The sequence below is a fragment of the Nymphalis io genome, chromosome 1 (assembly GCF_905147045.1).
Source record: "Nymphalis io chromosome 1, ilAglIoxx1.1, whole genome shotgun sequence".
Classification (NCBI taxonomy): domain Eukaryota; kingdom Metazoa; phylum Arthropoda; class Insecta; order Lepidoptera; family Nymphalidae; genus Nymphalis; species Nymphalis io.
The window spans coordinates 12,973,414-12,999,135 of record NC_065888.1 but is presented as its reverse complement, the minus strand read 5'-3'; the positions used below and the strand labels follow the sequence as shown (position 1 = coordinate 12,999,135).

General features: G+C 33.2%; 3 protein-coding genes across 10 annotated transcripts in view; 1 reads left to right on the top strand and 2 right to left on the bottom strand.

Moving 5' to 3' along the window:
* Nucleotides 1-88: 88 nt before the first annotated feature.
* The window catches only part of LOC126770651 (uncharacterized), a 28,094-nt gene continuing 2,460 nt past the window's right edge, over nucleotides 89-25,722 (top strand). Inside the window, exons 1-2 of one of the 2 annotated variants that reach the window (XM_050490170.1) lie at nucleotides 89-139; nucleotides 860-933. In XM_050490170.1, coding sequence (XP_050346127.1) covers nucleotides 872-933 — 62 coding nt within the window. In that variant the 5' untranslated portion in view covers nucleotides 89-139; nucleotides 860-871. Of the gene's footprint in view, nucleotides 140-462; nucleotides 605-859; nucleotides 934-25,722 lie in introns of those variants that run through there. The other variant, XM_050490162.1, reaches the window with a different exon arrangement.
* On the bottom strand, nucleotides 2,622-4,661 carry LOC126770609 (low molecular weight phosphotyrosine protein phosphatase-like). Its single transcript, XM_050490092.1, has 4 exons — nucleotides 4,534-4,661; nucleotides 4,270-4,457; nucleotides 3,484-3,645; nucleotides 2,622-2,783 (listed from the first exon to the last, which is right to left on the bottom strand). Exons 1-4 carry the CDS (start codon nucleotides 4,571-4,573, stop codon nucleotides 2,688-2,690), a joined length of 486 nt encoding a protein of 161 aa, XP_050346049.1. The 5' UTR covers nucleotides 4,574-4,661; the 3' UTR covers nucleotides 2,622-2,687.
* On the bottom strand, nucleotides 14,844-24,152 carry LOC126770567 (low molecular weight phosphotyrosine protein phosphatase-like). 7 transcript variants are annotated; one of them, XM_050490064.1, is made up of 5 exons: nucleotides 24,135-24,152; nucleotides 17,309-17,392; nucleotides 16,228-16,391; nucleotides 15,699-15,860; nucleotides 14,844-14,997 (listed from the first exon to the last, which is right to left on the bottom strand). In XM_050490064.1, the coding sequence occupies exons 2-5, from the start codon at nucleotides 17,349-17,351 to the stop codon at nucleotides 14,902-14,904; spliced, it is 465 nt and encodes a 154-aa protein (XP_050346021.1). In that variant the 5' UTR covers nucleotides 17,352-17,392; nucleotides 24,135-24,152; the 3' UTR covers nucleotides 14,844-14,901. The 7 variants fall into 7 exon arrangements, with proteins under 7 accessions (XP_050346021.1, XP_050346036.1, XP_050346013.1 ...); XM_050490079.1 differs by having other exon boundaries at nucleotides 16,228-16,388; nucleotides 24,135-24,151; XM_050490056.1 differs by lacking the exon at nucleotides 24,135-24,152 and adding an exon at nucleotides 17,478-17,684.

Here is a 25,722-nt window from a genome sequence, read left to right as displayed (position 1 = left end):
AGTAATTTTGGTTTATTTTATTGGGTAGAGATTAAGAAGGTGAAACTTTTTGTACAGGCAACTGACATTTATTTAATAATTTAGCCATAGCCTTCTTAACTTGATTTTGTATTTTTGAAATATATTTATAAATTTAAAGGTAAGCCTGTTTTTAATAATTAATTTTAATAATCATTGATAAGTAATTCTGTAGTGTTTGACATGTAGGAAATTGATATTTGTTATAATTATTAAATCATTTATTTATTAGACTGAATATTTTGTCGATTATTTCACTTAAGTACATATATTCAAATAAAATAGATCAAAATCACACGAAGTTTTATTACCCAAATACAAAATGTTATCATGTAGCCTTCTTAGAGAGCTTTATATGATTACATGTCACGGTAGTTGCTTTGTTTATGATAGAATAATGTTGTCATAGTGACATACACATCAACTTAATTCAATTAATAATGTCTCGAATTGAAACTCAACAATTATCATAAAATATACCGTGACCATCTTTAAATATGTTATAAAAATGACGCTTATAAATTATACTATAACAGAAAAGTTTCATTATTTATAATGACGGAGAACAATAGACATTTACGTAAAGGTAATGCGATTTTTGGGTATTTTTTTTATAATTATAATAAACCTTACAGTTTATTCTATTTCCACTCATTAAATAAATGTATGTGAAAAATAATCTTACACTACTAGGTTGTAAAAATTTACAAATATCTGTAGCCTTAAAATAATTTGTTACGATAAATTGCGCATATTATTTAATAGTAGACTATGCAATAATATCAAGATAAAAAGCAAAAGGTACGTAAATTATTTAATTGTGAGTTTTTTTTTATTTCAGAAAACAGGAAGCATGGGTGAAGGCATCATTATTTTTGCACTATGGTATATAGTAATTGCCTACAATTATTATATGTAAGTGATTTTAAATGTTTTAGATTGTAGGTTGTTAAGAATCAAAACATACCTATTATTTATGTGTTATATTGTTAGTTTGCGACGTTTATCAATTTGACCGATTTTTTACGGATCTCTAACATTATTTTTTTTAAGAAAAGTCCCCGTAAAGCTTGTACTAGGAATGAGACGACAATAGCAGAAAGGTTCAGGGCCGAACCTGCGATTTTTACGTTCGCGAGTAGTTCTACTCTTGACAAGATTTTAAAAATAGTATGAGCACTATCAAGCCGCTTTGAATGCGAGATGTATAACACTAATATCTAATAATACTAAGTTTAATATTCAGAAAATGTATGGTTAAAAATTTTATTATGGAGTGATTCAGAACGGGTCAAATCTTATTACTTATATGAGTTATATTTGGAATAGAGCGGTGATATTTAAGAAACGAATGCCAAAATTAACAATTAAATCTCTGTTGGAGCTTCCTCTTTGATCCAAGTTTATTTGGCTAAAGCGATCAATATTCTACGCCACAATGTTACATTTACGACATTGTATACAATAAGGCATTGATACGCTATAAGTGCAAATGTATTCATGAATATGCCGTGCCAGTACCATTTGCACCACTAAATCAATCAGAACACAATATTTTCATCTCTTTCTTCTTAAATCGTAACTGCATATTTACGATTAAAAAAAAAGAGATTAATTTGTTAAGTGGTACACTTTAAAATGGCATCGTTGACTTTCGAGTTACTAGAAACTAGACCGATTAAATCATCTAGATAAGGAGTTATTTTGTGCAAACCATCTATCTTCCCCCGATCCGGTTCTACCCTGACAAACTATATATTTTTTAATAAACTTAACTAGTAATCAACGTAAATTTTTAAATTTTAAATTCCCTTGATAAATTAACAATTAGAAATAAAATAATGATAAAATAATTAAAAAAAAAGTTGAAAATGTGAGAAGTGTCTTACAAATAATTCGACGTCATTTTTTAAAATTTTTATTCGTTATGTACCTATGAATTGGTCACGTACTTGCTTGCAATATATACTTTAGTTTTGGGTAATTTTATTATTATATATAAATGCAATTCTGACATTAAAATAGTTCAATTACACACAAAGTGTTATATCGAATCCATGCCAAGATATTAGTTTCACTCAATTAGCTGTAGGGTAATTATTTTGGCGCGCATTCTAATCTAACGTAACTTATGATAGGTCATGTATTACGAAGTACGGGGTCAAGGTCAAGGCATCCATAAATATTGTTTTACACGATAAAAATGCGATTTCTAGAAAATAATATGCAATAATATTGTAATATTTGTCTTTTCTATGTACTAGATATCAAATTAACTAAGAACTATTGTAATTTTAAAAATATATGATTAAACAATAGCCCATAAACATATTAACGGTACAGGCTTTCTTAAGGAAACTGTTTTCCGGCTTATTTACTAAGATCCACTTGTAAAATCCACTCGCTAATAGAGATTGCTTAAAAAAAAAAGAAATACAGTATCTTCTTTCAATTGACTGTTCTTAATAATACTTGGTTTAACAAATCATTGCAATTAAAAGACATCATAAGCATTTATACAGGATTTTTGCTTGTATATTGTTGTCTTGAAGTAGGGTTTGCATTCATAAAAGTTTATTTCGTAAAAAAAAAAAAACCCAAGATCAGAATATCATATTTTACTACTAATTATTATGGAATTACATATGGAATGAGTAATAAGTTAAGAATTATTTAATGGCTCCTTTCTCTAGTTGCTCCAGGAATCCCTTTGCACATCTCACGGATTGTTGGTAGCATTTCTCAAATCCCGATGAATCACTGTCCTATAATTAAAGTATGATAGATAAAGTAGAGCAAAATTCAAATAATGCTTAAATAATATTCATATATGTATATATTTACAAAAACCTTACATCAGTAATAATTTAAATAACCAATAACAATTGACATTAAGATTCGATATTTATTCATAGTAAGCGAGTAATGTCCTCCAGACCGATTTTGGCCACGGCGGCTAGTCTCAAGAGAGATTAGTTGTGCAGCAGATGTTATAGTGCACAAGTGTGTGCACAAACACAGGTGCACTCTCTCTTCCCTCACTCTCATAATCCGATGGGACGGCAATCCGACAAGACCGTAAAGAGTTCAGGCAACAGTTAAGGCTTTACATGCTTTCCGAGGCACGGGAGTGTGCACACTTCCAAATTCCGGACACCGGGATGCTACTGAGAATTTTCTGACAGATAAACCCGATAACTTTTTATTGGCCAGACCTGGAAATTGAACCCAGGACCTCCGGCTCCTCTGCCTTACATCAAGCCACTAGACCAACGAGGCAGTAAAAGTATATGTTAAAATAACTTGTTTGTAGTTTAGACATTACTAATACTTTTAATTTTGTTATTGTTTCATAAGTATATGATAATACTTAAAAACAAATTTGGTTAACAATTAATAGCAGCAATGGTATTATCCAGTTCATATTTAAGTTTATAAATAGTATAGAAAATTGTTTATGCTTACATAATAAGGATCCCTTATGATCCTGTCACCTTGAGGATCAAAGTCCCCAAACAGTAGCAGTTTAGCCTTGGAACCTTTGGGTGCCCTTTTACTTAGATCCCTCATATTAGCTTCATCCATTCCAAATATGAAGTCATAATGATTGAAATCCTCAGATGTTACCTAATAAGTAACATATTTATAATTTATTACTTTGCTAAAAGTAAATATAATATTGATTAAATAATTTATTTATAATGTCCACATACACTAATACTTCATAGCTTGTAGCAAAATAAACTAAGTGTTTATATTAGTTATTTTTACTGTATACATTGCATATAGTTACACTATTATAATATGTACATGACATATACATTATTTAATTGTTATTTAAGACTATTTATAGACAAATCTATTCATTGTGTATGGCTTTTACTTTGTGTTGATTTGAATAATAGCCAAATGTCTGAATAAGTAAAATAACAAGTAGATATTCAGAGAGTATCAACATTTAATATCTAAAACATTTATTTCAAGTACTCAGAATTTGATTCTAATTACTTTAATAAATATATATAAGTTTTTTTTTCACTTAATAGGATAGGAAGTGATAATTTTTATTTACTCTGATCATATTGAACAGGTTAAGTTTTTATTAATACATCCATAGGCAATATGATGGTATTGGTTGACTATGAAAATACTAATAAGAAAGTTCTTTGTCAAGCCATTTTTTAAATATTTATGTAAATTTTGTACAAAATTTCATCAAGTATTCTTCTAATAACTCGATAGCACACATACCTGCCTGGCACAGTTGTTATAAGGCACATCATGTTTCTTCATAGTATCCAGAGCTCTCCAATCAGGTGGGTTACCAACATGCCAGCTGCCTATTGCAGCACTGTCTACCTCCCATTTATCACCTTCTCCAATATCATTTACCGCCTTTTGAAATACACCTTCTGCTATCGGTGACCGGCAAATATTTCCTACCAAAATTTCAATCCATAATATCTGTGTCTGTTTTCATGGAATTTATAATATATTTATTACAATTGGACTTACCTAAACATATAAATAACGCTTTCCTTTTGGCAGTCGACATTGTAGCACTTGTTAACTTTAATCAATAAAACTGTTAACAAAATAAAATACTAGAATTACCTACAAGTGAAAAAACTTGTCAAAAATCAATAATAGCTGTCAAAGTCATTGAAAAAATTTAACTTCGTTTAAAATAATATGCTCAAGATAAATTATATGGAGCCGAATAATTGTTTTCAAAATATAACTTATCACCTTTTTATAATAAAGTGAAACTAAAATTTGTATTAAACTGATTAACATAATTATCATTTTTCTGAGAAAAACAAGAAAGATAACTAAACATAATATTACATAATCAGTTTAATATCAACATGATTTTTACTTTAAAAAAACTCCTTGTAGTTTTTGAATTGATAATCCTCTATCCTTCATCTCCGCTACTAATCATTTTGGCACTCGCAGTAGAATATGAATATAAGATAAAATTAATATCGTAGAATTACCTACCAAATTAAAAGCGTAACCAATTTTTATAATAATAATAATAAAAAATATAATTTACCATGACTCCTACATTTTAAAGTCTACATATCTTTACAATAATTAACCAAAAATATTATCTCTCCTCTGATCTGATTTTCCTGATCAGCTTTTATCAAATGAGAACTAGGTTCCATTGTCGACATCATAATTATACGCGTGAATGTTAAACGATGGTTACTCATTCAAAACCGCAAGTACCGCTGAAAGTTCGTAGTAATTTGTGTTTATAATTCATCTCATTCTCGGCAGCGAAGGAAAACATCGAGAGGTAACCTTAATATGTCGGATAAAATTCATCCAGCAACCCTCTTTGAACCTTTGTGGTGGAATAAGCTTCAAACCTTGTTAGGAGACAAGTCCTTTACCTTGCTGTAGGACATCTACATGGACATTTTTTTTAAAGTTACCTGAAGACCATTGCACTTATTCGACCTTGAAAGTTAATAATAATAATATCCTGGGACATTTTTCACACACGGCCATCTGATCCCAAATTAAGCTTTTACAAAGCTTGTACTATGGAAACCAGACAACTGGTATACTACATATACTACTTTTCTTTTGTAAATACATTTTTATATAGATAATTACACCCAGACTCAGGACAAACAGACATGTTCATACACACAAATGTTTGTCCTGGGTGGGAATCGAACCCACAACCTTCGGCGTGAAAGGCAAGTATCTACCAACCACGCCAACCGGCTCGTCCAAAGTTGACTTTCAGCGCGTCCAAAGAAATTCACTTCAATAATATCAGTAACAGCCTGTTAATGTCCCACTACTGGGCTAAGGCCTCCTCTCCCTTTTGAGGAGAAGGTTGGAGCTTATTCCACCACGCTGTTCCAATGCGGGTTGTCAATAATATCAGACATAGGTAATTTCAAAACGTAACAGATCACATTGGCGTCTCTCCAAACTGGATATCGTATCTGCGCCAATGTTATAAATGATAACTAGCGTTTCGAGCACTGTATACCGGGCAAGCTGAAAATACTCAAATAAATCTTCTATTTTGACATGAATGATCGATGGACAATACTTAATGAGAGTTAAATAAAAAATACAGACAATGGTAATTATCTACATATATGTATTGTTAAGTCCTAGTAAATATTTTTTGGAAACAGATTAGTATAATTTTGTTTGTCATAAGTTCGTATTCACCACGAGTATTCTGGTTACCAATAGGTACCATTATTTGTGGCCGCTTCCCTCTTATACACATTTTTTTTTTTTGTAAAATAAGCCTTATACTTTAGGAATGAATCCAATTTTAAAAGTATATCCATATTTTAATAGAAATTTCTATATCAAAAATTTAATTTAATTATGCGTCCTATAGTTGGAATAACGTATCGACTGTTCGATAAAGGTTTCGGTTTTTCTATTCCGTTGCGGTCGGTGGACTTAATGTTTGCAGATGTTAAAAAATCCCCAATATCCTCTCACTGTACTTTCATTCAAGAAGAATTAAAGTTTATGTAGACATACTTGTATTATAATCAGTAGTTTACTGGTGGTAGTGCTTTGTGCAAGCTCGTCTGGGTCAACTCATCAGATATTCTACCGCAAAACAGCAGTACTTGGTATTGTTGTATTCCGGTTTGAAGGGTGAGTGAGCCAGTGTAATTACAGGCACAAGGGACATAACATCTTAGTTCCCAAGGTTGGTGGCGCATTGGTGATGTAAGCGATGGTTAAATTTTATTACAATGCCAATGTCTATGAGCGTTGGTGATCATTTACCATCAGGTGGCCCATATGCTCATCCGCCTTCCTATCCTATAAAAAAAGAAGTAGTGTACATACGGGCTGATTAAGAGAGTAACTTCTTTATTTCTTCATGCTCGCTTAATTTATAAATTATTTCCTACAATAGATAATAATAATACCTAATACCCTCTTCGAATTTCGAACACAGCAGCCGAACTCAAGGGACTATTTAAACCTTATATTATATAGTGCACAATCCAATGAGTCAGCAATCCGTATTTGTACAATTTATTTACACACACACTAACCTAATACAAATATTATGTATAATTTTAATGGTTGAAAAAATGCTATTAAAATAACAATCAGGTGACTTCCTCTATTCAACGTGATTCAAAGTATTTATTCAACTTCGCTTAAGATTTACGTCTACAATAATTAACGTGGTACGTTTCGAACTAAATTGGTTTTAATGATGCCCGCATATTTATGGTACAAACGTTATTAGTTTTAATTTATTTTAAACAGGACATAATTGATGCAGTTGTATTACTAAACCATAGATAATAACAACGTTTTGTATCTTATTCGTACACAGTTTACTTTTAACTTAATGATTTCAATTTACAGAAAATTTTATAAAAACAAAGATGTATGTAACATTTGTGACGTTATTGATAAATATAAATAAAACATATAACTATTACTGCACGATCTTTTACAAAATATAGATTGCTTTTTTTCACAAGCACAACTAGGCACAAGTACAACATTGTGGAGCATTAACCATGAAACATGAATTCGAATCTCATTTCAGAGTAATTTTTCGCTTCACCACAGCGCATCGTTAGAGCGACAAGGTCGTTTATATACAAATGAAATTGCTTCCATTTAGTTTTGCATGACTATCGACTCATTATTTTATTCATGAATACGATTTTTTTTTAATGTACATATACTTGATTATTGATTCTCGAAAAATTTTAAATAATATCATATAAGGATTTTAGGAAATTAATAAATAAACATAATAGAACATTGCATCTCATTTTTGTTGAATTTATATTAGGAAGGATTTAAATTAGGACATGTTAAAACAATCTAGTGGTCACTTATGTTAACAGAGGTTAATATGGTAAAGCAACAGCCGTAAATGACCCACAGCTGGGCTTAGGCCCTTCTCTCCCTTTGAGACGATTTGAAGTTAATACCACCACGCTGCTTCAATGCAGATTTGGTGGATATACATACGACAGAATTTAATTCCACATGTGTAGGTTTACTAGTGATTGATGATATGTCAGAGACCGCGGCGACCGTCGAGGGTCGGCGGATGTCGAGCGGATCAGGGCTCTAGCCCAGCAAGCCCTGATAGCCCGATGGGAGGAAGATCTGGGGTCCCCCATAGCGGGCCTGGCGTCAGTGGAGGCGGTACGTCCCCACTTAAGTCGCTGGGTCAAAAGAAAACGAGGCACGCTCTCGTTTAGGTTGACGCAGGTACTTACCGGCACTGCTGCTACGGTAAGTACCTGCACAAGATAGCACGGCGGGAAATGTCACCTTCCTACCACGAGTGTGGTGCGCCAATCGACACGGCGCAACACACCCTGACGGAGTTTGCCGCGTGGGGCCCCAAAGGCTTTCTCTGGCGGCAGTTGTCGGCGGAGACCTCTCCTTGCCGAGCATCATCAACGCGATGCTCGGAAGCGATGAGTGTTGGTCGGAAATGGTCTCCTTCTGTGAAAATGTAATGTCGCAGAAGGAGGCCGCGGAGCGGGAGCGGGAAGAGGACGCCGCTGCAAACCTGCTCCGCCGAAGAAGACTGGGGAAAAGAATGAGGCGCTATGCGCACCTTCTCCCTCCGCCGCAAAAGGCACCGCTGGGACTAGGGGGTTCTCAGTACCCTGGTAATCCCCCTAGAGAATGGAGGCCTGCATACGCAGGCCGCCCGTCAGAGCGTCGCGGTAGCATGCGTAAGCGATCCCGTGGCGCTCCTCGTTATGACGGAAAGGGTACCTGGGTAGGCTGGTAGGCTGGTTTTTTAGTGGGTATTCCGTTGTTCGGGGCGCACTCGGCGCCTCGGACATCGGCGAGCCCCACATACCAGTCCCCCACTGTTCCCGTGGGGGAAACGCGTAATGCGTTTTTCCAGCGTAAAAAAAAGGTTTACTAGTGATGTTCGTGTTCATGATTTATGAAAACTCAGTGGTACTTGTCCTGGGTCTTGAACCCGCAATCTTCGGTTAAGATTCATGTGTTCTATCCACTGGTCTATGTCGGCTCTGAAAATTAACCATTATTATAAATATTAATTGTTCCTAATATTGTCAATGCGTGCTAATCCGTTTTTTAAACAAAGTATTGCCGTTGCATTGTGTTGATTTTTTATTATAATTTATTATATTTTAATCTATAGGTAGTTAAACTTCAACTTAATTATTAATAGTCCATCCAAATTGTTAGTGTCTGCTGTGCATATAATTTCTCTAACTCATTGGTCACATAAACCTGGACATAGGAACATGATGCTCACCTTTTTGTATGATGGAGTAAATTAGGAATTGGAGGTTACAATTATAGATCTGCCTTGAGCTTTGCTATTAATAGTTATTTACACAATTACTTATTGATAAAGAAACTATGTTATTTTTTAGTACGTTCTATCGATGTTCCTCTTCAATCGACAATAATTACATATATGATATGATGAATAATCAAATCTATTTCGTATTTAAATTAAATTAACATACTTTATATAGATGTTTGCAATAGCTCAGGCAATTGACATTCAATACGAGATACCCTGGTGAGCCAGGAGGCCCACAGGGACCTGATACAAATCTATTCCGAACGGAATTATCCGCGACCTTAGTGAAAGGCACGAATGACGATGCCCGTTAGTTGGATTCATGTCGCAATGAATAATAAAAAACAAGCGGTATTGAATACTTTAAAAATAAGTACCATTAACTCTAAGAAATACATGCAAATTAATTTAACATAAAAGTAGAAATTTAAAATATGATTTTGTTTAAAGCTGAGCAAATCTATAATATGGGTAGGTAGATAGCACTCAAGTAGTAGATCACTAACAATAGTTTTAATAGCATCAGCGAGGTTTTCGTTTCTTGCCAAACTCTCATAACGTCGTCCTGTCTCCATTATCATACGACTGTTTGGAATACCTACTTACATTTCGTATTATATCACTCTAGAAATGTGTTCTTTTACTCGAAACTTAAAAATTGAATTTAAAAATGCAATCTTTTTATAGTAAAGAAAATTTCATTTTTATATGCTTTCTGTCGTGTATTTGTACATGCTATCGACATAAACAAACAAACAAATTCGCTTTCGCATTTATCATATTGTTTAGGATAGTCAGTTGTTAATTCGAGTAAGTAATGCAATACAATAATACTTTTGTAGTCGGTCATTCTCATTGATTGTATAGTGATTTGGAACAAAATTAAAGTTAAACCCACACCGATAAGAGTACTACGTTAATTTAACTAATCTAATTAACTAAAATAGTTTAAACAGATTGAACTATCAAAACCTATTTAAATAAGGTAAAAAAATTAAGGTCATAAAGTATAATATTTATATATATTTATATTATTTTATTCATACCACCACCTACCTCATATCCTATCTGTAATTACTTACACCATTGGTTGCCTGGAAGAAATCGCTATGTAACGATAACGTCGCCATAATTGTACATTTATTTAGGCAGTATACATGTTTTGTATTTTTCTCTTTGTGGTGTGGTGTACAATAAAGTATAAAGTAAAGTATAATATTGTCATGAAACATATTGTAAGTCATAACCCAAGCAGTCTACGACTGTTAATCTGGATTTTTTTTCAAGAAAATAAAAAATATGCCAGCATCCTTATGTCATTAATTATCTATTAAAGCAATAAAACCTATTTTAAACATGATGTTGTCTATTGCAACACACTATGTCTCTTTCGTCGGTTTTTTTCAGAACTAATCTATTTCTTTCCGACCTGTGGCAGATTTTTGTCATAAATAAGCTAATGTAATGTTTCTTTAATTAATATAGATTGATAGACTTCGAATTAAAAATTTCTTTATACTTAAATACAGTCTATTATTTATAATTTATATTCATTGTCCACTTAGATTGAATTTATTATTCTTTTAAATAAGTAAGTACTTAACAAATTCATTTAAGTATACCTTTAATATATAATTTGCAACCCATTTATTCATTTCCTTTCGTTTTTATATTTTTAATCTTTTAATGTTTTCTAAATAATTTAGATAGGTACTTAAGTCGTCTCGTCTAACATCGTGAACATCATTTGTGACGTAATGTTTACAAAGATATTAGTCGATGATGCGATGCAAGATTTGCGACCTTGCTCAGTCCCTCGTAATTACGATCCTATAAATCTATTCACCGCGGTCAGTTATTTAAGCGAACAGAGATATTTGAATCTCACATCCTATCTATGTATTTATCATAAATCTCTAGTTGATTAATGATTGTAAATGTTTGCACAAAGATGCTGTTTGTTCTATTGCCGGCAACAATTTTGTTTTACTTGCTTAGTTCAAGTATTCAAGTTGTAACTTATAACCCTATATCTAATTGAAAGCGTTCCATTTTTGATACTCCCTATAGTTTGAGGGGATCATTTACCATTAAAAGGCCTATCTGCCCGCCTACTTTCCCACAAAACCGGATTGAATAAGCTAAGCATTATGAATTGTATGCAACTAAACGGAGCGAAGTAATGCAATGTCTAATGATTCATTTATTTTAGGCAATTAATCTGTGCAAATTGGTTGTGCTAATAGATTTTCAACAGATATTAAGTTTTGTGCCTACATAATGCTACTAGTAGCGTTTAGCTCGTATTTTATTGAACGTAAATTATTAATGATATTCAAGTGATGATAAAAATTAAAATAAGAAACCATTATATTACAAAAAAATGATATGCGATGTGACAAAGCCTTAAAATTATGAAAAGTCGCCTTTAACATTTATTATATAATCCTGGCTACAACGAGTTTTTCGAATTCATAACATTAGGTATGTGAATGTAGAACTGTAAACTGAGCTGCAATGCGCAGTATTGATTTCACATGTATCATCTGTAATATGTATGAATGTACGACGTATTTGTACGTATACCTATTACGGATATTCAACGACAGCTGAAATGTTATTAGGCTATAGCAAAAGCGGTGTAGTGTTTGTTTGTAAAGTTGTGTGGCGAAGTTAAATGTTAGTCTAGTTGCATCTATAAAAGTAGGATTGCAATTCATCATGAGTTGAAACCGACATGACGGTTCAGCGCTTGATCTCTCTGCGCTGGTACCAGATTGCCGTCCAATCGGATTATGAGAGTAAAGGATAGGTAGTTCACATATATTTGCGCGTACATATTTAAGCACTATAATATCTTATACGCTAGTCTTTGAAAAAGCCGCGTCGAAATTTTTGTCTTCAAATAAACTTTTTTTAAACCATAATACATCAACAATCATAAGCGAAGAAGGCAATTTATATTCTTATCTTAGACATATAATTTCCAATTAATGAAAACTGGTTCAAATTGAACGTCAGTCAAGTGACCCCACGGCGGAAGTAATGCGAGACCGGGGTCTGACTCACGTCTCCGACAGCCGGAAACGCATTAAGCAGTCTGCCCACGGGCCACGGCGCAGGCGCGATAGTCATTCATGCCACACCATATGGTCTCGTATTCGAACGATTTGTCCTAAACTGCATTTAAATAGTTGTGAAAGTAATTTTGATTTTTGTTTTTCTTTTTTAGTATAATTTAAGTATTATCAAAGATTTTGTAGGTATTAATAATAATGTCCTCCAGACCGATTTCGGCCACGGCGGCCAATCACTGGTGATAGGGTTTTGTGCAAGCTCATCTGGGTAGGTACCACCCACTCATCAGATATTCTACCGCAAAACAGCAGTACTTGGTATTGTTGTGTTCCGGTTTGAAGGGTGAGTGAGCCAGTGTAATTACAGGCACAAGGGACATAAAATCTTAGGCCCCAAGATTGGTGGCGCATTGACTATGTAAGCGATGGTTGACATTTCTTACAATGCCAATGTCTAAGGGCGTTGGTGACCACTTACCATCAGTCCGCCTATATGCTCGTCCGCCTTCCTATTCTATAAAAAAAGTCAAGAGAGATTAGCCAACTACGCAGGTGATATTATAGTGCACAAGTGTGTGCGCAAACACAGGTGCACTCTCTATTCTCTAACTTTCATAATCCAATTGGACGGCAATCCGACAAGACCGGAAAAAGTTCAGGCGCATGACCAACGGCTTTACGTGCTTTCCGAGGCACGGGAGTGTACACATTTCCAACTTCTCTGTCTGCTAATGAGAATTTTCTGAGAGAAAAACCCAATAACTTTTTGTTGGCCGTAGACACAGAGGCCCTGGGTTCAATTCTGGGAATTGAACCTCACATCAAGCCACTAGACCAACGAGGTAATCAAGGAGGTATTAATAATAATACATATACCCACGTACGTAGATCTTACCCTGTGTGATTCGTATTCGTTTAATGTGTTTAATTTTAATCTTGACGGTAAAGGAAAACATTAGAGGTACACTTGCATGTGTTGGATGGATTTACGGTCTGTTATCATCATTATAATAAGCGATGTTCCTTGAACATTGTTATAGATATTTTTTTTATAAATACATTTGGAGAATACTGCCAATCGCAACGTGCAAAAGTAATTAACTAAACGATAAATATTAATGTGTTTTTTATTCATTTTGTTACTGTTAAGTATAATGTATGTTTCGATTCGAAATTCAAATATATAATATTACCAAATACCGTTAATTAATAAATAGCCGAAGGATATTAAAAGTGTTTTATAAATACATTCCAAGACTGTAATCCAATATTCTCACCTTAATATATTGTGGCTTCGTAAATGAAATATTGCCGCTTAGCCCGTATGTTACGTAAACTAATTGTTACACTGAGAACCGTGTCAGTTGTCACGTAGGTATTTAACAATGATTAATTGAATTTGGCGTTCTATAATGTTGAAAGGACGAGGTATACTTTTACTGCTATTAAAACATTTTTTTTTTCTTTCCCTTTTCTGGCGTGTATCTACGCTATTTGGGCGCAAAATAAATGAAAGACTAATAAATTGTAATTTTCTGCCAATGTCACATATAAAATAGATGACACATATGATATGAGATTATACGATTTCAAATTTTGAATCGTTTAATGATGATGAGTGTATTAAAGATGCCGAGATGGCCCAGTGTTAAGAACGCGTGAATCTTAACCGATGATCGTGGGTTCAAACCCGGGCAAGCACCACTGAATTTTCATGTGCTTAAGTTGTGATTATAATTCATCTCGCGCTTTACGGTGAAGGAAAACATCGTGAGGAAACCTGCATTTGTCTAATTTCACTGAAATTCTACTACATGTGTATTCCACCAACTCGCATTGGAGCAGTATGGTGGAATAAGCTCCAAACCTTCTCCTCAAAAAAAGGAGAGGAGGCCTTTAGCCCAGCAGTGGGACACTCACAGGCTGTTACGGATACGGAGTGTATTAAAACATATTTGATTATTCTCTTTAGTTTTTTTTTTTTTATTTTTAATAGCTCATGGTAATTCTGTCAACGTCATTTTAAATTACTTTTATATTTTTAAATATTTTGCGATTTGTTGTCTAACTAAAATTATGTCCCTCACTCCGTAAGCATGCTTCTGTAATATTTGTACGTCACCTTAGTAGCATTAAAATGCTGCAATGGTTGCTCACGCAGGGTTCGTTCGAACTACTTTAATTTATTAACCCCAATTTTGATTGCTGTCAACTATTTTTGAACTAATTTGTAGTCATTTTGTCACTAATTTATACACAACTAAATGCAAAATTAGTGCGATTAGGTCTTTAGGATATTTTGTCTTTGTCTTTAAAAATAATTTTAATCATTTTTTTTTAAATATATAGTGTAACAAGTTCAAGGAAATTTATAGTTTGGATGCCAGTAAGAAAATATCGTTAACTACGAGTGCAAATTCATTTATTTTTCGAAATTGAAATTCACAATAACAGCTTAATAAACTATTCAACATTTCCTTTCTCCAGTTGTTCTAAAAATCCTTTCGAACACCTGACGGCCTGTTCATAACATTTCTCGAAGCCTCTATCGTGGTTATCCTAGGAAATATTTTGTAATATAACATTTAAAATATACATATATTATGTTTTATAAGTACTTATACTGTGAGTAATCATTATTAAAATTATTTTGACAAATTAATAATTTGTGTTTAAACCTCATTGGTCGCCCATTACATCATAGATTGCCCCCAACCATTTTATTTAGGGCTTTGTGCAAGCTCGTCTGGGTAGGTACCACCCACTCATCAGATATTCTACCGCAAAACAGCAATACTTGATATTGTTGTGTTCCGGTTTGAAGGGTGAGTGAGCCAGTGTAATTACAGGCACAAGGGACATAAAATCTTAGTTCCCAAGGTTGGTGGCGCATTGGCTATAAGCGATGGTTGACATTTCTTACAATGCCAATGTCTAAGGGCGTTTGGTGACCACTTACCGTCAGGTGGCCCATATGCTCGTCCACCTTCCTATTCTATATAAAAAAAAAAAAATATGTTAACCATTCAGATTAATATTCCCAGAACTGGTAATAGTCATTTGTACTTATTAGTTTTATATATTTTTTACTGGGACGAAAATTCTCCTTGGGCAGATATGGGTTAAAGCCAAATTAGTTAATGTAACTGATTTAAAAAATATTTTAAAACAAATACTAATGAAGTCAAGTTTAAATTTTTTAATAATTTCTGTACTTGTAAGATTTTGTTCATTTAATAAATAAATACAAAAGTACTCACAAAATAAGGATCCCTTATAATTCTCTCACCCTCCGGATCAAAGTCCCCAAGTAGTAGTACTTTCGCCTTGCAATTTTCAGGTGCCATACTTTTTAGATCTCTTATATTGATTTCATCCATTCCAAATATAAAATTAAAGTGGTTGAAATCTTCCTTGTTTATCTAAAAAAAATTTTTAATAAAAGAATTTCTTAACAGAATTAATTAATTCTCATTCTGGCATTTTCACTATATACCTTTGCCATATGTCACATGAGAATATTGATTTAATAAATTATATGTTTTTTTAGCACAGGATTAGCACACTTGCCTATAAGAAACCTTTTTACTCTGAATTTAAAAACACTAACATTGTACCTATCAGGAAATACAGATTCAGGCAAAGTATTCCTCAGTTTCAGATGCAAGTTGTCAGACGCTATGACAAATATTGATATGAAATATCAAAAAATTATCTTATTATTATCAATAATTTAATTAATATATATTAATCTCAAAGTTTAATATATATTAATCTCAAAGTATTTACCTGCCTTCCAACATTATTATATCGTAGTCCATGTTTTCTCATTGTGTTCAATACTCTATCGGTAGGGGAATAACCAACATTCCAATCAGCTAACCCAGCACTGTCTATCTCCCACAGATGTCCGTTAGCCATCTTATTTACTGTGTTTTGAAACACAGCTTCTGCTATCGGTGATCGACAACTATTACCTATTTTATTATATTTTATACAGAAATTGATAATTTATTTAATCCGTAACAGCCTGTGAATGTCCCACTGCTGGGCTAAAGGCCTCCTCTCCTCTTTTTGAGGAGAAGGTTTGGAGCTTATTCCACCACGCTGCTCCAATGCGGGTTGGTAGAATTCACATGTGGCAGAATTTCAGTGAAATTAGACACATGCAGGTTTCCTCACGATGTTTTCCTTCACCGTAAAGCATGAGATGAATTATAATCACAAATTAAGCACATGTAAATTCAGTGGTGCCTGCCCGGGTTTGAACCCACGATCATCGGTTAAGATTCACGCGTTCTTACCACAGGGCCATCTCGGCTTTTTTAATTTATTTAATAATAATTTTAATCGTTTAATTAAAAGCTTCTTCATATTTATTCAAATATATACATAATCCATTGATTAGTGTGTAAGGAAAAAAATGATAGTGCTTTATATCATTAATGTTAATAGTTTCTGACACTGTGAAATTTATCTATTTAAAATTCAATGGCATAGCTATTCCAATGCAACCAATGTCACATGGGGCCTTTTTTTGAGGTCCTTCTTTACTTCTAGATAATTTAAATCGGCACATGCAATTTGAACATGTTATTTTTTATTCTGGGTTTGATGCATTAAGATGAAAAATTGAATCTAGGTTCAAGCCTCAGTCAGGTGAATAAGAAGTTATTGAATTTTTCTGCCGAAGCATCTCATTAGCAGCTCAGTCTGAAAGTTAAAGTGTGTACACTCCAGCCTCTCGGAGAGCATATAAAGTCATTGGCCCTGTGCCTGAACTCTTTCTTTTAAAATTTTAATAATATACAAATAAAGGTTATGGAAGTAGAATTAAAGGAAGTACTTAATGTTGATAAGAAAAACTTACCAAGACAAACGAAAAGAGCTTTCATTTTAATATCTTCAGACATTTAGTACTATTTGTTCACTAATTAATGAATATTTCACAAATCTGAAACATTATAAACAAAAGATTGCATAATAATCACTCCATTTCTAAATTAATACAATTCGTTTAATGATAAAAATAAACGCACTTGCAAAGGAACTAAGCTCATGAATAGGAAAATACCTGGTAAAATTTACAGAAGAAACTTTTACGTATATCAATAATGGCGGTTTTGGGAATTCCATAAGAATGTTTTTCATTGCATGAATACATTTATACTTAGTATAATATAAAGCCGGTTTTCCTGTTTTGATTTCAATTTTTTTAAATGTTATCAAGCAAAGTAAGAGGTTTCTGTCACTGTCATATTACTCATAAAGTAGGTACCTATTCAGTTTCAAATTCAAGTCTTTTAAGTTTTTGATTGTTTCGTTTTATTTTGCGTATTAGAACTAACGTCTGAGCTTAATAAATATTAGTCTTTTAAACCTAGGCTTGTGTTGAATTATTACATAATAGAGTTTCATCTCTTATCTAATATATTTAAAAGTTACTTATGCGTGCTATCGTATGTAGAATATTTCAATATTTGTATTTATATGCTAATAATATATTTATACATATTAATATATGAATATATTATTAGCATTTAATTTGGGAAAAATTTGATCCTATATTTTCGAATAAGCCACACTTCATTGTGTTGTATAAATGTTTGTTATTTAATAAAATAAATCCTCGAATAGTTTATACCGATTATATACGCCTAATATAGCATTGTGTGTTGTCGCGGATCCAGCCCTCAAAAAAGGTTTTAGCTATGGTCACTCAATAAATCAGCCTTGTTCGAGTCGGAATTACTTATAATCGATAAATTGCATTTTTATTCGTACAAAGGAGATGCTTAAATAATGGTTGACGGCCCCACGGATATCTTGCCCAAGCTTTGCCTGTATGGACTTTTAGGCACTTCTATCAACATCAGGGTCTAGGGTAGGGTTGTAAGCATCCACGGTAGCATGCAAAAGCGATCCCGTGGCGCTCCTCGTTAAGACGGAAAGGGTACCGCTGGTTTTTTAGTGGGTATTCCAATGTTCGGGGTACACTCGACGCCTTGGACACCAGCGAGCCCCCCATACCACCCCACTGTTGCTGTGGGGGAAACGCGTAATGCGTTTTTCCAGCGTTAAAAAAAGGTTGTTAGCATGCCTACAGTGCCCACAACGGTGATTCCGCGCTTAATTATTTGTTAGTTAATGTCTGATTAATAAATAATTAACCAACACTAACGGGCGTTATAATAAATGCAAATTATTAAGAATGTATCATATCTGTGTCAATAGCGAGTTAATATAAAATGTACCTAATGTGCAAATCCTAAATGATCAATAGGGATTATCTAAATAAAAGTGGATCAGTTTGTATAGATGCTTCCCCATTAATTTTTTATCACGGTAAAAGTAACACAAATAGGAAATCTTGAATATAAGAGTATTTCAAGTAAAATAATAATAAATAGTATCATCTAGTTTTCAATCATAAAATATATAGACAATGCTATTTCTTCCGCCACTTTATCCCCTTCCACTTTTTTCTGTTCATCTTTTATCCTACTTTTCTTCTGAGTCTCCTCTTCTAGTTTTTTGATATTCATTTCCTTTATATAAATTGTATTATTCTGATATTTTACGAACGTGTTCTGCAGACAGTTTCGAGTGTGGTTTTACGGAGTAGCTGTATAGGTTCGGATTTCATAGTTATGCGACGAATTAAATTGGCGCGATGTCGATATCATTATTTGTCCCCGAGATTTGCAAAACGAAAATTGACATTACATATACGTATAGTAAATAATTTAATATTTTCAGAATAATTGTTATCAATACACTCAGGAGTATAAAATACATAAAAACATTGACGCATAAGCGAGCTGTTCTCATGGCCAGTACGTCTTTAAAAGACAATCGTAGGCTCTTCGACAGGAACATGGCAATCAATGTTTGTCTTACCGGCAAGTTAAATGCTGTTATGTACCTAATTAGTATTTTGTATATACTATAAGAATAATTGACATTCTGTATAACTCTATGATCTCTTATTTACTTTTCCATGTGGGATTTGCGGTTTATTCATATATTTATATATTCTTTTCTTGATTGATTTTGAACATAGCGGCTTTTCTAATCGGATACTAGCCAACTGCACTGCACATATTTTAGATATTATATATTATATACACATGTATGTGTGCAAAAACATCTTTTCTTTCATACGATGAGCAAGCTGACCTGATCGGAGAGAGACCAGACACAGCACCATATCTTTACGTGCTATCCGGAACAAGGCGCTGTTGATATTGCCTACTATTGAGAATTTCTTAAAGGATATTGTTAGTTGTGATTAGTACTTGACCTCGAACAGACCTCGACATCTGCATCTTTACCTCTGGGTACTTGCTGTGTAATAGCTCGCTCGTTAGGCTGTCAACGAGACACAGAGATTGGCGGACACCAGTGCCGCTGCGGTGAATCGTACACGAGAAACCATAGCATCAATGATTTTCGGTGGTTAGACAAATTATTCGAGTATAATTCTTTGTTATTGTATTATAGAAATACTGCCTATGCTAAAGCTAAAAACTATTGTAATCATTCCATTACTTTTAAAGGAATGATTTTAATAGTTAAACAAAGACATAGCATTCGTTTATTATATTATCATGCATACCATTATTGTGGTCATAATCATGCTACGAATATAATAGAACGAATTTCATTGTTCACTAATAAAACAGTATTCTAAAATATAAGTTTATGAAAATGATTTCAACCCCCACAAAATGTACTTATCTATTTTAGTGCAACGCATGCGGTTCTCCGTTGGCGATGTCGCCTTAAACGGTAACTACGGATTTAGACATAGATCTCTTTGTCTCGTCGCATGTTGCTAGGCAGTAAATACTGTTTATAGTTTCCTGGACGTGTTCTTGTATATGACTGCAGTTAACGACGCGTGGGGTTCACGTACAAATGCATATTGCATACCATGTTCCGATTGTGCACGCATCACTATATTTCATCCAAATGCAAATGCTATTCGCGAACACAAAATAAAACAAATTAATTAGATGAAATAACAAATCTCAATATAATTTCTTAATTTTCTAGCTTTTCGAGAGTTTTAAACTTAAATTCGAGCAATATTTTTTTTAATGTTTAAGGTGGACGAATAGGCGATGTAACTATTTGTAATCGGGAAGTGATCATCGTTTACTGGTGGTAGAGCTTTGTGCAAGCTCGTCTAGGTCGTCGGTCGTCTAGGCAAAACATCAGTATTTAATATTGTTGCGGTTTTATGAGTGAGTGAGCCACTGTAATTACAGGCGCGAGGGACATAACATTTAACGTTCCCAAGGTTGGTGGCGCATGTCAAGGTAGCATCAAGGTAGACGGAAAGGGTACCGCTGGTTTTTTAGTGGCTGTTCTGATGTTCGGAGCGTAGTCGGCGCCTTGGACAGCGGCGAGCCCCACATACCCTCCAATGTTCCCATGGAGGAAACGCGTAATGCATTTTTCCAGCGATAAAAAATAGATTGGTGGCGCATGCCAATGCACTACCAATGTCTATAAGCGTTGGTGACCACTTACCGTCAAGTAGTCATATGCAAAATGTTTTCTTTGTAAAAAGACGATAGTAATCAATACAAACGTAAGTTACAATCACCAATGACGTTAGTACCTTGGCCAGTTGCATGATTAATTGATAGCTGATATGGCGTGCGGCATTATTGATTTTGTTCTTTTGCTATTGTTACCTCAATTTTATATTCAATTAAAAAATAAACTAAAAAAGGTACATTTTTATCATTTTATTTTGTTATTTTTCTCCTTTGCCTTGATATTATATAATAAAACATATAAAGATTAAATAATGATAATTGTTGTAACATTTCAATGTGCGGTACGTATATTTCTGAATTTCCTTTACGAACACAAGTTTATGTTTGTAAAAAAATTAATAGATAACTTTAAGATATCTGCAATTCATATATTGACTTTAACCCTCAGATACCAACATGTGTGTCATTTATATAATTTATATGCGAGATGGTCCAGCGCTTGACAACGTGGTTTTTAATAAGATTGCTGGTTCAAATCCGGACAAGCATATCTTTACATGCTCCATTTGTGTAAATAAAATATACGAAAGAAAAGTTAGACAGCGTGGTAAAATTTTCCCAGCAGCTAAAACTTTTAAGTGTGGTTACTATATTTTATATTCCATTGTATCTCTGAACTATTAATACGATAATGAAAATTTGTAATTTGGTATTAAAAGTAGAAAAGTACTTTCTACTACTTACAAATATCGTCAACATTTCATCTGACGTACTTCTTAGATAAAATTTAGTTAAATTTATTTGTCACACAGTTCTTATTTAAAAATCGTTATCAAAATAAATAAAATATACCTTAACAGTTTTCTGTACGTTACATTTACACTTAATCGGAATTTCGATAAGTAGGTTTAGATAAACGCATTACAAGATCACACAGTATAGACCGATCTTGGATTAATATTGATTTTATAGTAATAATGGCTTATGTCTAACTAAAATTATTAAAATATCCTTGTATGAACCTATTTTTTTCTTCGAAATTAATATTTTTTGAAGTATTCGATAACTAGAATATTGTATAAACCGCGTTCCATTTCTCCATATTCAACAATAATATTCCCGATCACCATATTAGACATTATAGCGACAAGTTCAGCTTTGTTCGTGTAAATCGATCTTTGGAACGAAGCCGCTTCGTTTGTCGTAACGAGCATGTGGGCTGATGTCCCCAAACGACGACAAATTCACAATTTTCCGACTTATTCGTTATTATATACTTAATCATAATATTATTTAATTAAATTGTTTAATAAAGTAATATATATATATATATATTATTGTATGTATGTTAAATATATATATACATATTTAACATACATACAATATACAGGATAGACGAGATATAGACGAGAACAAATCGATTGACGAAGTTGATTGTAAAATACAAACATGTATAGAAATGTATTTGACATGTCACGTGATCAATGCCGGAAGAAAAACGGTAGAAATTGCTTCAACTCGAGTTTATAGTTTCAAACTATAATTAAATTATGATTGTTTTTCGATTTTAAGATAGCTATGTTTCTTAACACTTTTATAGTTTTACCTGAATCCAACAAGGAAATAGGTAAAACGAGATTAGTTTGCAATGCAATATCCCTACGATTTATTTATAAATATAGATACATATTAGCCTAGCAAATTCAACCAAAAATTTGCCTCAAATATTACAAGCATCCGAGCCAGGGATGTTAAGAGTTATTGCAGAATTTCTGTTTTATGTTACATGATAATGCAGAATAAGTCGCTGCACGATGAGTGGGCGGACGTGCCTGCATGTAATCCTCTCGTTATGGAACGATGGCGGGGAACTGATTTAATGACCCACTTGGTTAAACCACCGGATACTCCTAAGAAATATATCGATGTTCTGTACTGATTACTTGAGGGATTGACGCATTTATTTATTTATTTATAAAGTAGTCCTTTTATAATCAAGAAATAAACGGGATTATTCTGTATTCAAGATTATATTTGCATATTGTACTTACATAAACAAGAGTAAGATTAACTACATAAAGAAGATTTAGATTGATCAAAAATCAATGAAACCAAGAAGTAAGAAGTTTCATAACTATTCAAATCTTTTTATACGTATTTGTTAATCTTTTCACGTTTAACTAGACCATTTACGCCGCCGAACTGTGACGACTTTGTCCGAATTTTTCCATTAGCCAAAAGTGATAAAAAACTTATCACCGTGTGAAATTATTGTGATTCAAAATATCCTCGTCTTCGTTTTATTTCAATTCATGTATGACTTATATAATCTCTTAAAAGATAATATGGTAAACAAGAATTTCGATTCTTTTAGATGTGTTGCGTTACAATACATATTTGCAAAAGTAATAGTTCATGATAATAAGTAATAGTAAGGATGAGTCGATATGGTCCAGTGGTTGGAATACGTGAATCTTACTCGAAGATTGCGGGTCTAATTCAAAGCCGAGCAAATAATATTGAATCTTCATGCTTAATTTGCGGTTAAGATTTATAGTGTAGCATTTACAGGCTGTTACATTTTACAACTTTTACTAATATTAAAAATTTTGTATGAATGTTATACCGTTTCTCTTTATGCCCAATTCTTCGTTTTTATATATGGAATAGACTGCTTAAAATTTATATTAATGTATTTTTAAAAAAAGACCACATTGATCGCTATTTAACCTTCCTCAGAGGACCGAGACTCGAGTAGTCGACTCGTCCGGCCGGGGTTGTCGGCCTGCGTTTGAAAATAGCGCCCGTAGCTGCGCGCGCGCAAATACCGCAGTATATCTAATGCAAATAAAATAATTCAAACCTAATCGCCTCTGCACTACAGTCTGGCTAACTTATAAATAGATTGGAAATGTTTTAACACAATAAATAAGATTGATAAAGATTGAGTATTGTTGCCAATAACTATTTTTTTTATAACTATTTATTGCATAACACATAGGTTAGACTACGTTTTGTCTTTCTCATTTAACATAAAAGCTCAATTATATAATTGAAACGTGTTCTCATAGTAAATTAATAATTATTAGGTAATTCAAAACTGCCATTTTATAAAATATTTTAGTCTTATAAAATAGGCGGGAGGGCAAATGGGGGAACTTGATGGTAAATGGAATCTCTTATTACATCGACGATGCGCCATCACCTGGGGAACTAAGTTATGTCCCTAGTCCCTGTGTAGTTACACTGGCTTACTCTCCGTTCAAACCGGCACACAACAATACTAATTGTCTTATAGGTACGTAATCGTCAAATTATGCAAATATACATCAAACAAAATGGAAATTCGTAGCACAACAGAGCCGGGCGTTACGAATTCGACACCAAGGGAAGTCGGCAGCTGGAATAACGCCAACTCTGTAAGGTCGATAGACGATAGACGGCGCGTAAGATAAAAAAAATAGACCATCAAAGTTTAACGCCTCTTGATCTTACATAATTTGACACAGATCATGTGGTTAATATCAATATAACGTTGATTAAAGGACAAATTTATATCGATGTATCGATTCGAACCTTAATTGTCAATCCATATATTTATATTGGAATATATAAGTCGAATGTACGTGTTCGATAAACTCGTGTCCCTGTAGTTAAATTGGCTTACACTTTTTACAGTTGAATAAATGAATGATAACACGAAGCATTGTTACCTAACGATTTATCGCATTCGTTTGTGGAAGATTTTGCACCGCTATGGTATTTGAAACTAGAGACATAAGTCTACGTCGGCGTTGTTTTTCAGTAAGCTACAGTAAATCTGATTGTTATCCATTTTGCCCTTCGAGATTATTGTACAATATTGCTATGTGTACTTGAGAAATATTTGTGATAAATACCTGTGATAAATATATGAGACGTGTGTCACTTCTTGGAATGTATAATATATTTTATAAAATAAATATACTAATTCATAAGCATTATATGTACTCTTCGCAAAATATAAGCTTCGTCTTACCGCAGTTTAAATGTTGCATTGTTTTATATACATCTAATAGCATTATCTTCCTTCGTTACTTGTTTTCGACGTTTGTACATATAAGACTAATTGACAATTCTTTTTTGGTTACAGATAGTTTAGGCTTTTTATCCCGGAAAAATACACAGGGTTTTAGTCGCGGGTTAATCCTGTATTAATAATGAAACCGCAATACCCGCGAATAATTATTAAACATGTAATGAAATTTTGATACGCTATTATAATGCTTATATTCTCTAAATGTTATAATTATTATAGTCGCATATGGCATATCGGAGTATAATGTCGCATTTCACGACCGCGTTCTGTGTTGAATTTTGAGATTCTTCTTATAAAATGTCTTCCTATCATCAGTTATTCGTCAAATTTCGTCAAACTTACTCCATTACACTTTTTTTATGTTTTCCGGTTTGATGTATTAAGATGATTAATGGGGGTGATTCAAAATTACCAGGTAGTTATTGTTGATTTCCAGATAAAATAAAATATTTTTTTTTTTAAAGAAAGCTTGGTCAAAGTTTACAAGTATAAGTACTTAATAATGGAGCGAGTTTTCCATGATAATTCCGGTAATAATGAATGACAGCAGTGTCAATCAATGAAACGTATCTTTTTCCTGTTTATTCTAGGTTATTCTTTTGACAAAATTCCCAGAATTTGTGACACAATTATAATGAAACATTCAATCTCGCACACGTAGCCCTAAAATGATTTTTGATCATAAATCTACATATT

What these genes read in the sequence shown, in the direction of transcription:
- LOC126770609 (XM_050490092.1), bottom strand. Translation starts at nt 4,573, where the DNA reads ATGTCGACTGCCAAAAGGAAAGCGTTATTTATATGTTTAG. An exon ending in AGCGTTATTTATATGTTTAG is followed by an intron (nt 4,458 to 4,533) that starts GTAAGTCCAATT and finishes AAATTTTGGTAG; the next exon opens with GAAATATTTGCCGGTCACCG. An exon ending in ATAACAACTGTGCCAGGCAG is followed by an intron (nt 3,646 to 4,269) that starts GTATGTGTGCTA and finishes GTTACTTATTAG; the next exon opens with GTAACATCTGAGGATTTCAA.
- LOC126770567 (XM_050490037.1), bottom strand. Translation starts at nt 17,351, where the DNA reads ATGTCTGAAGATATTAAAATGAAAGCTCTTTTCGTTTGTCTTG. An exon ending in ATAATAATGTTGGAAGGCAG is followed by an intron (nt 15,861 to 16,227) that starts GTAAATACTTTG and finishes AATTTTTTTTAG; the next exon opens with ATAAACAAGGAAGATTTCAA. An exon ending in TTATAAGGGATCCTTATTTT is followed by an intron (nt 14,998 to 15,698) that starts GTGAGTACTTTT and finishes AATATTTCCTAG; the next exon opens with GATAACCACGATAGAGGCTT.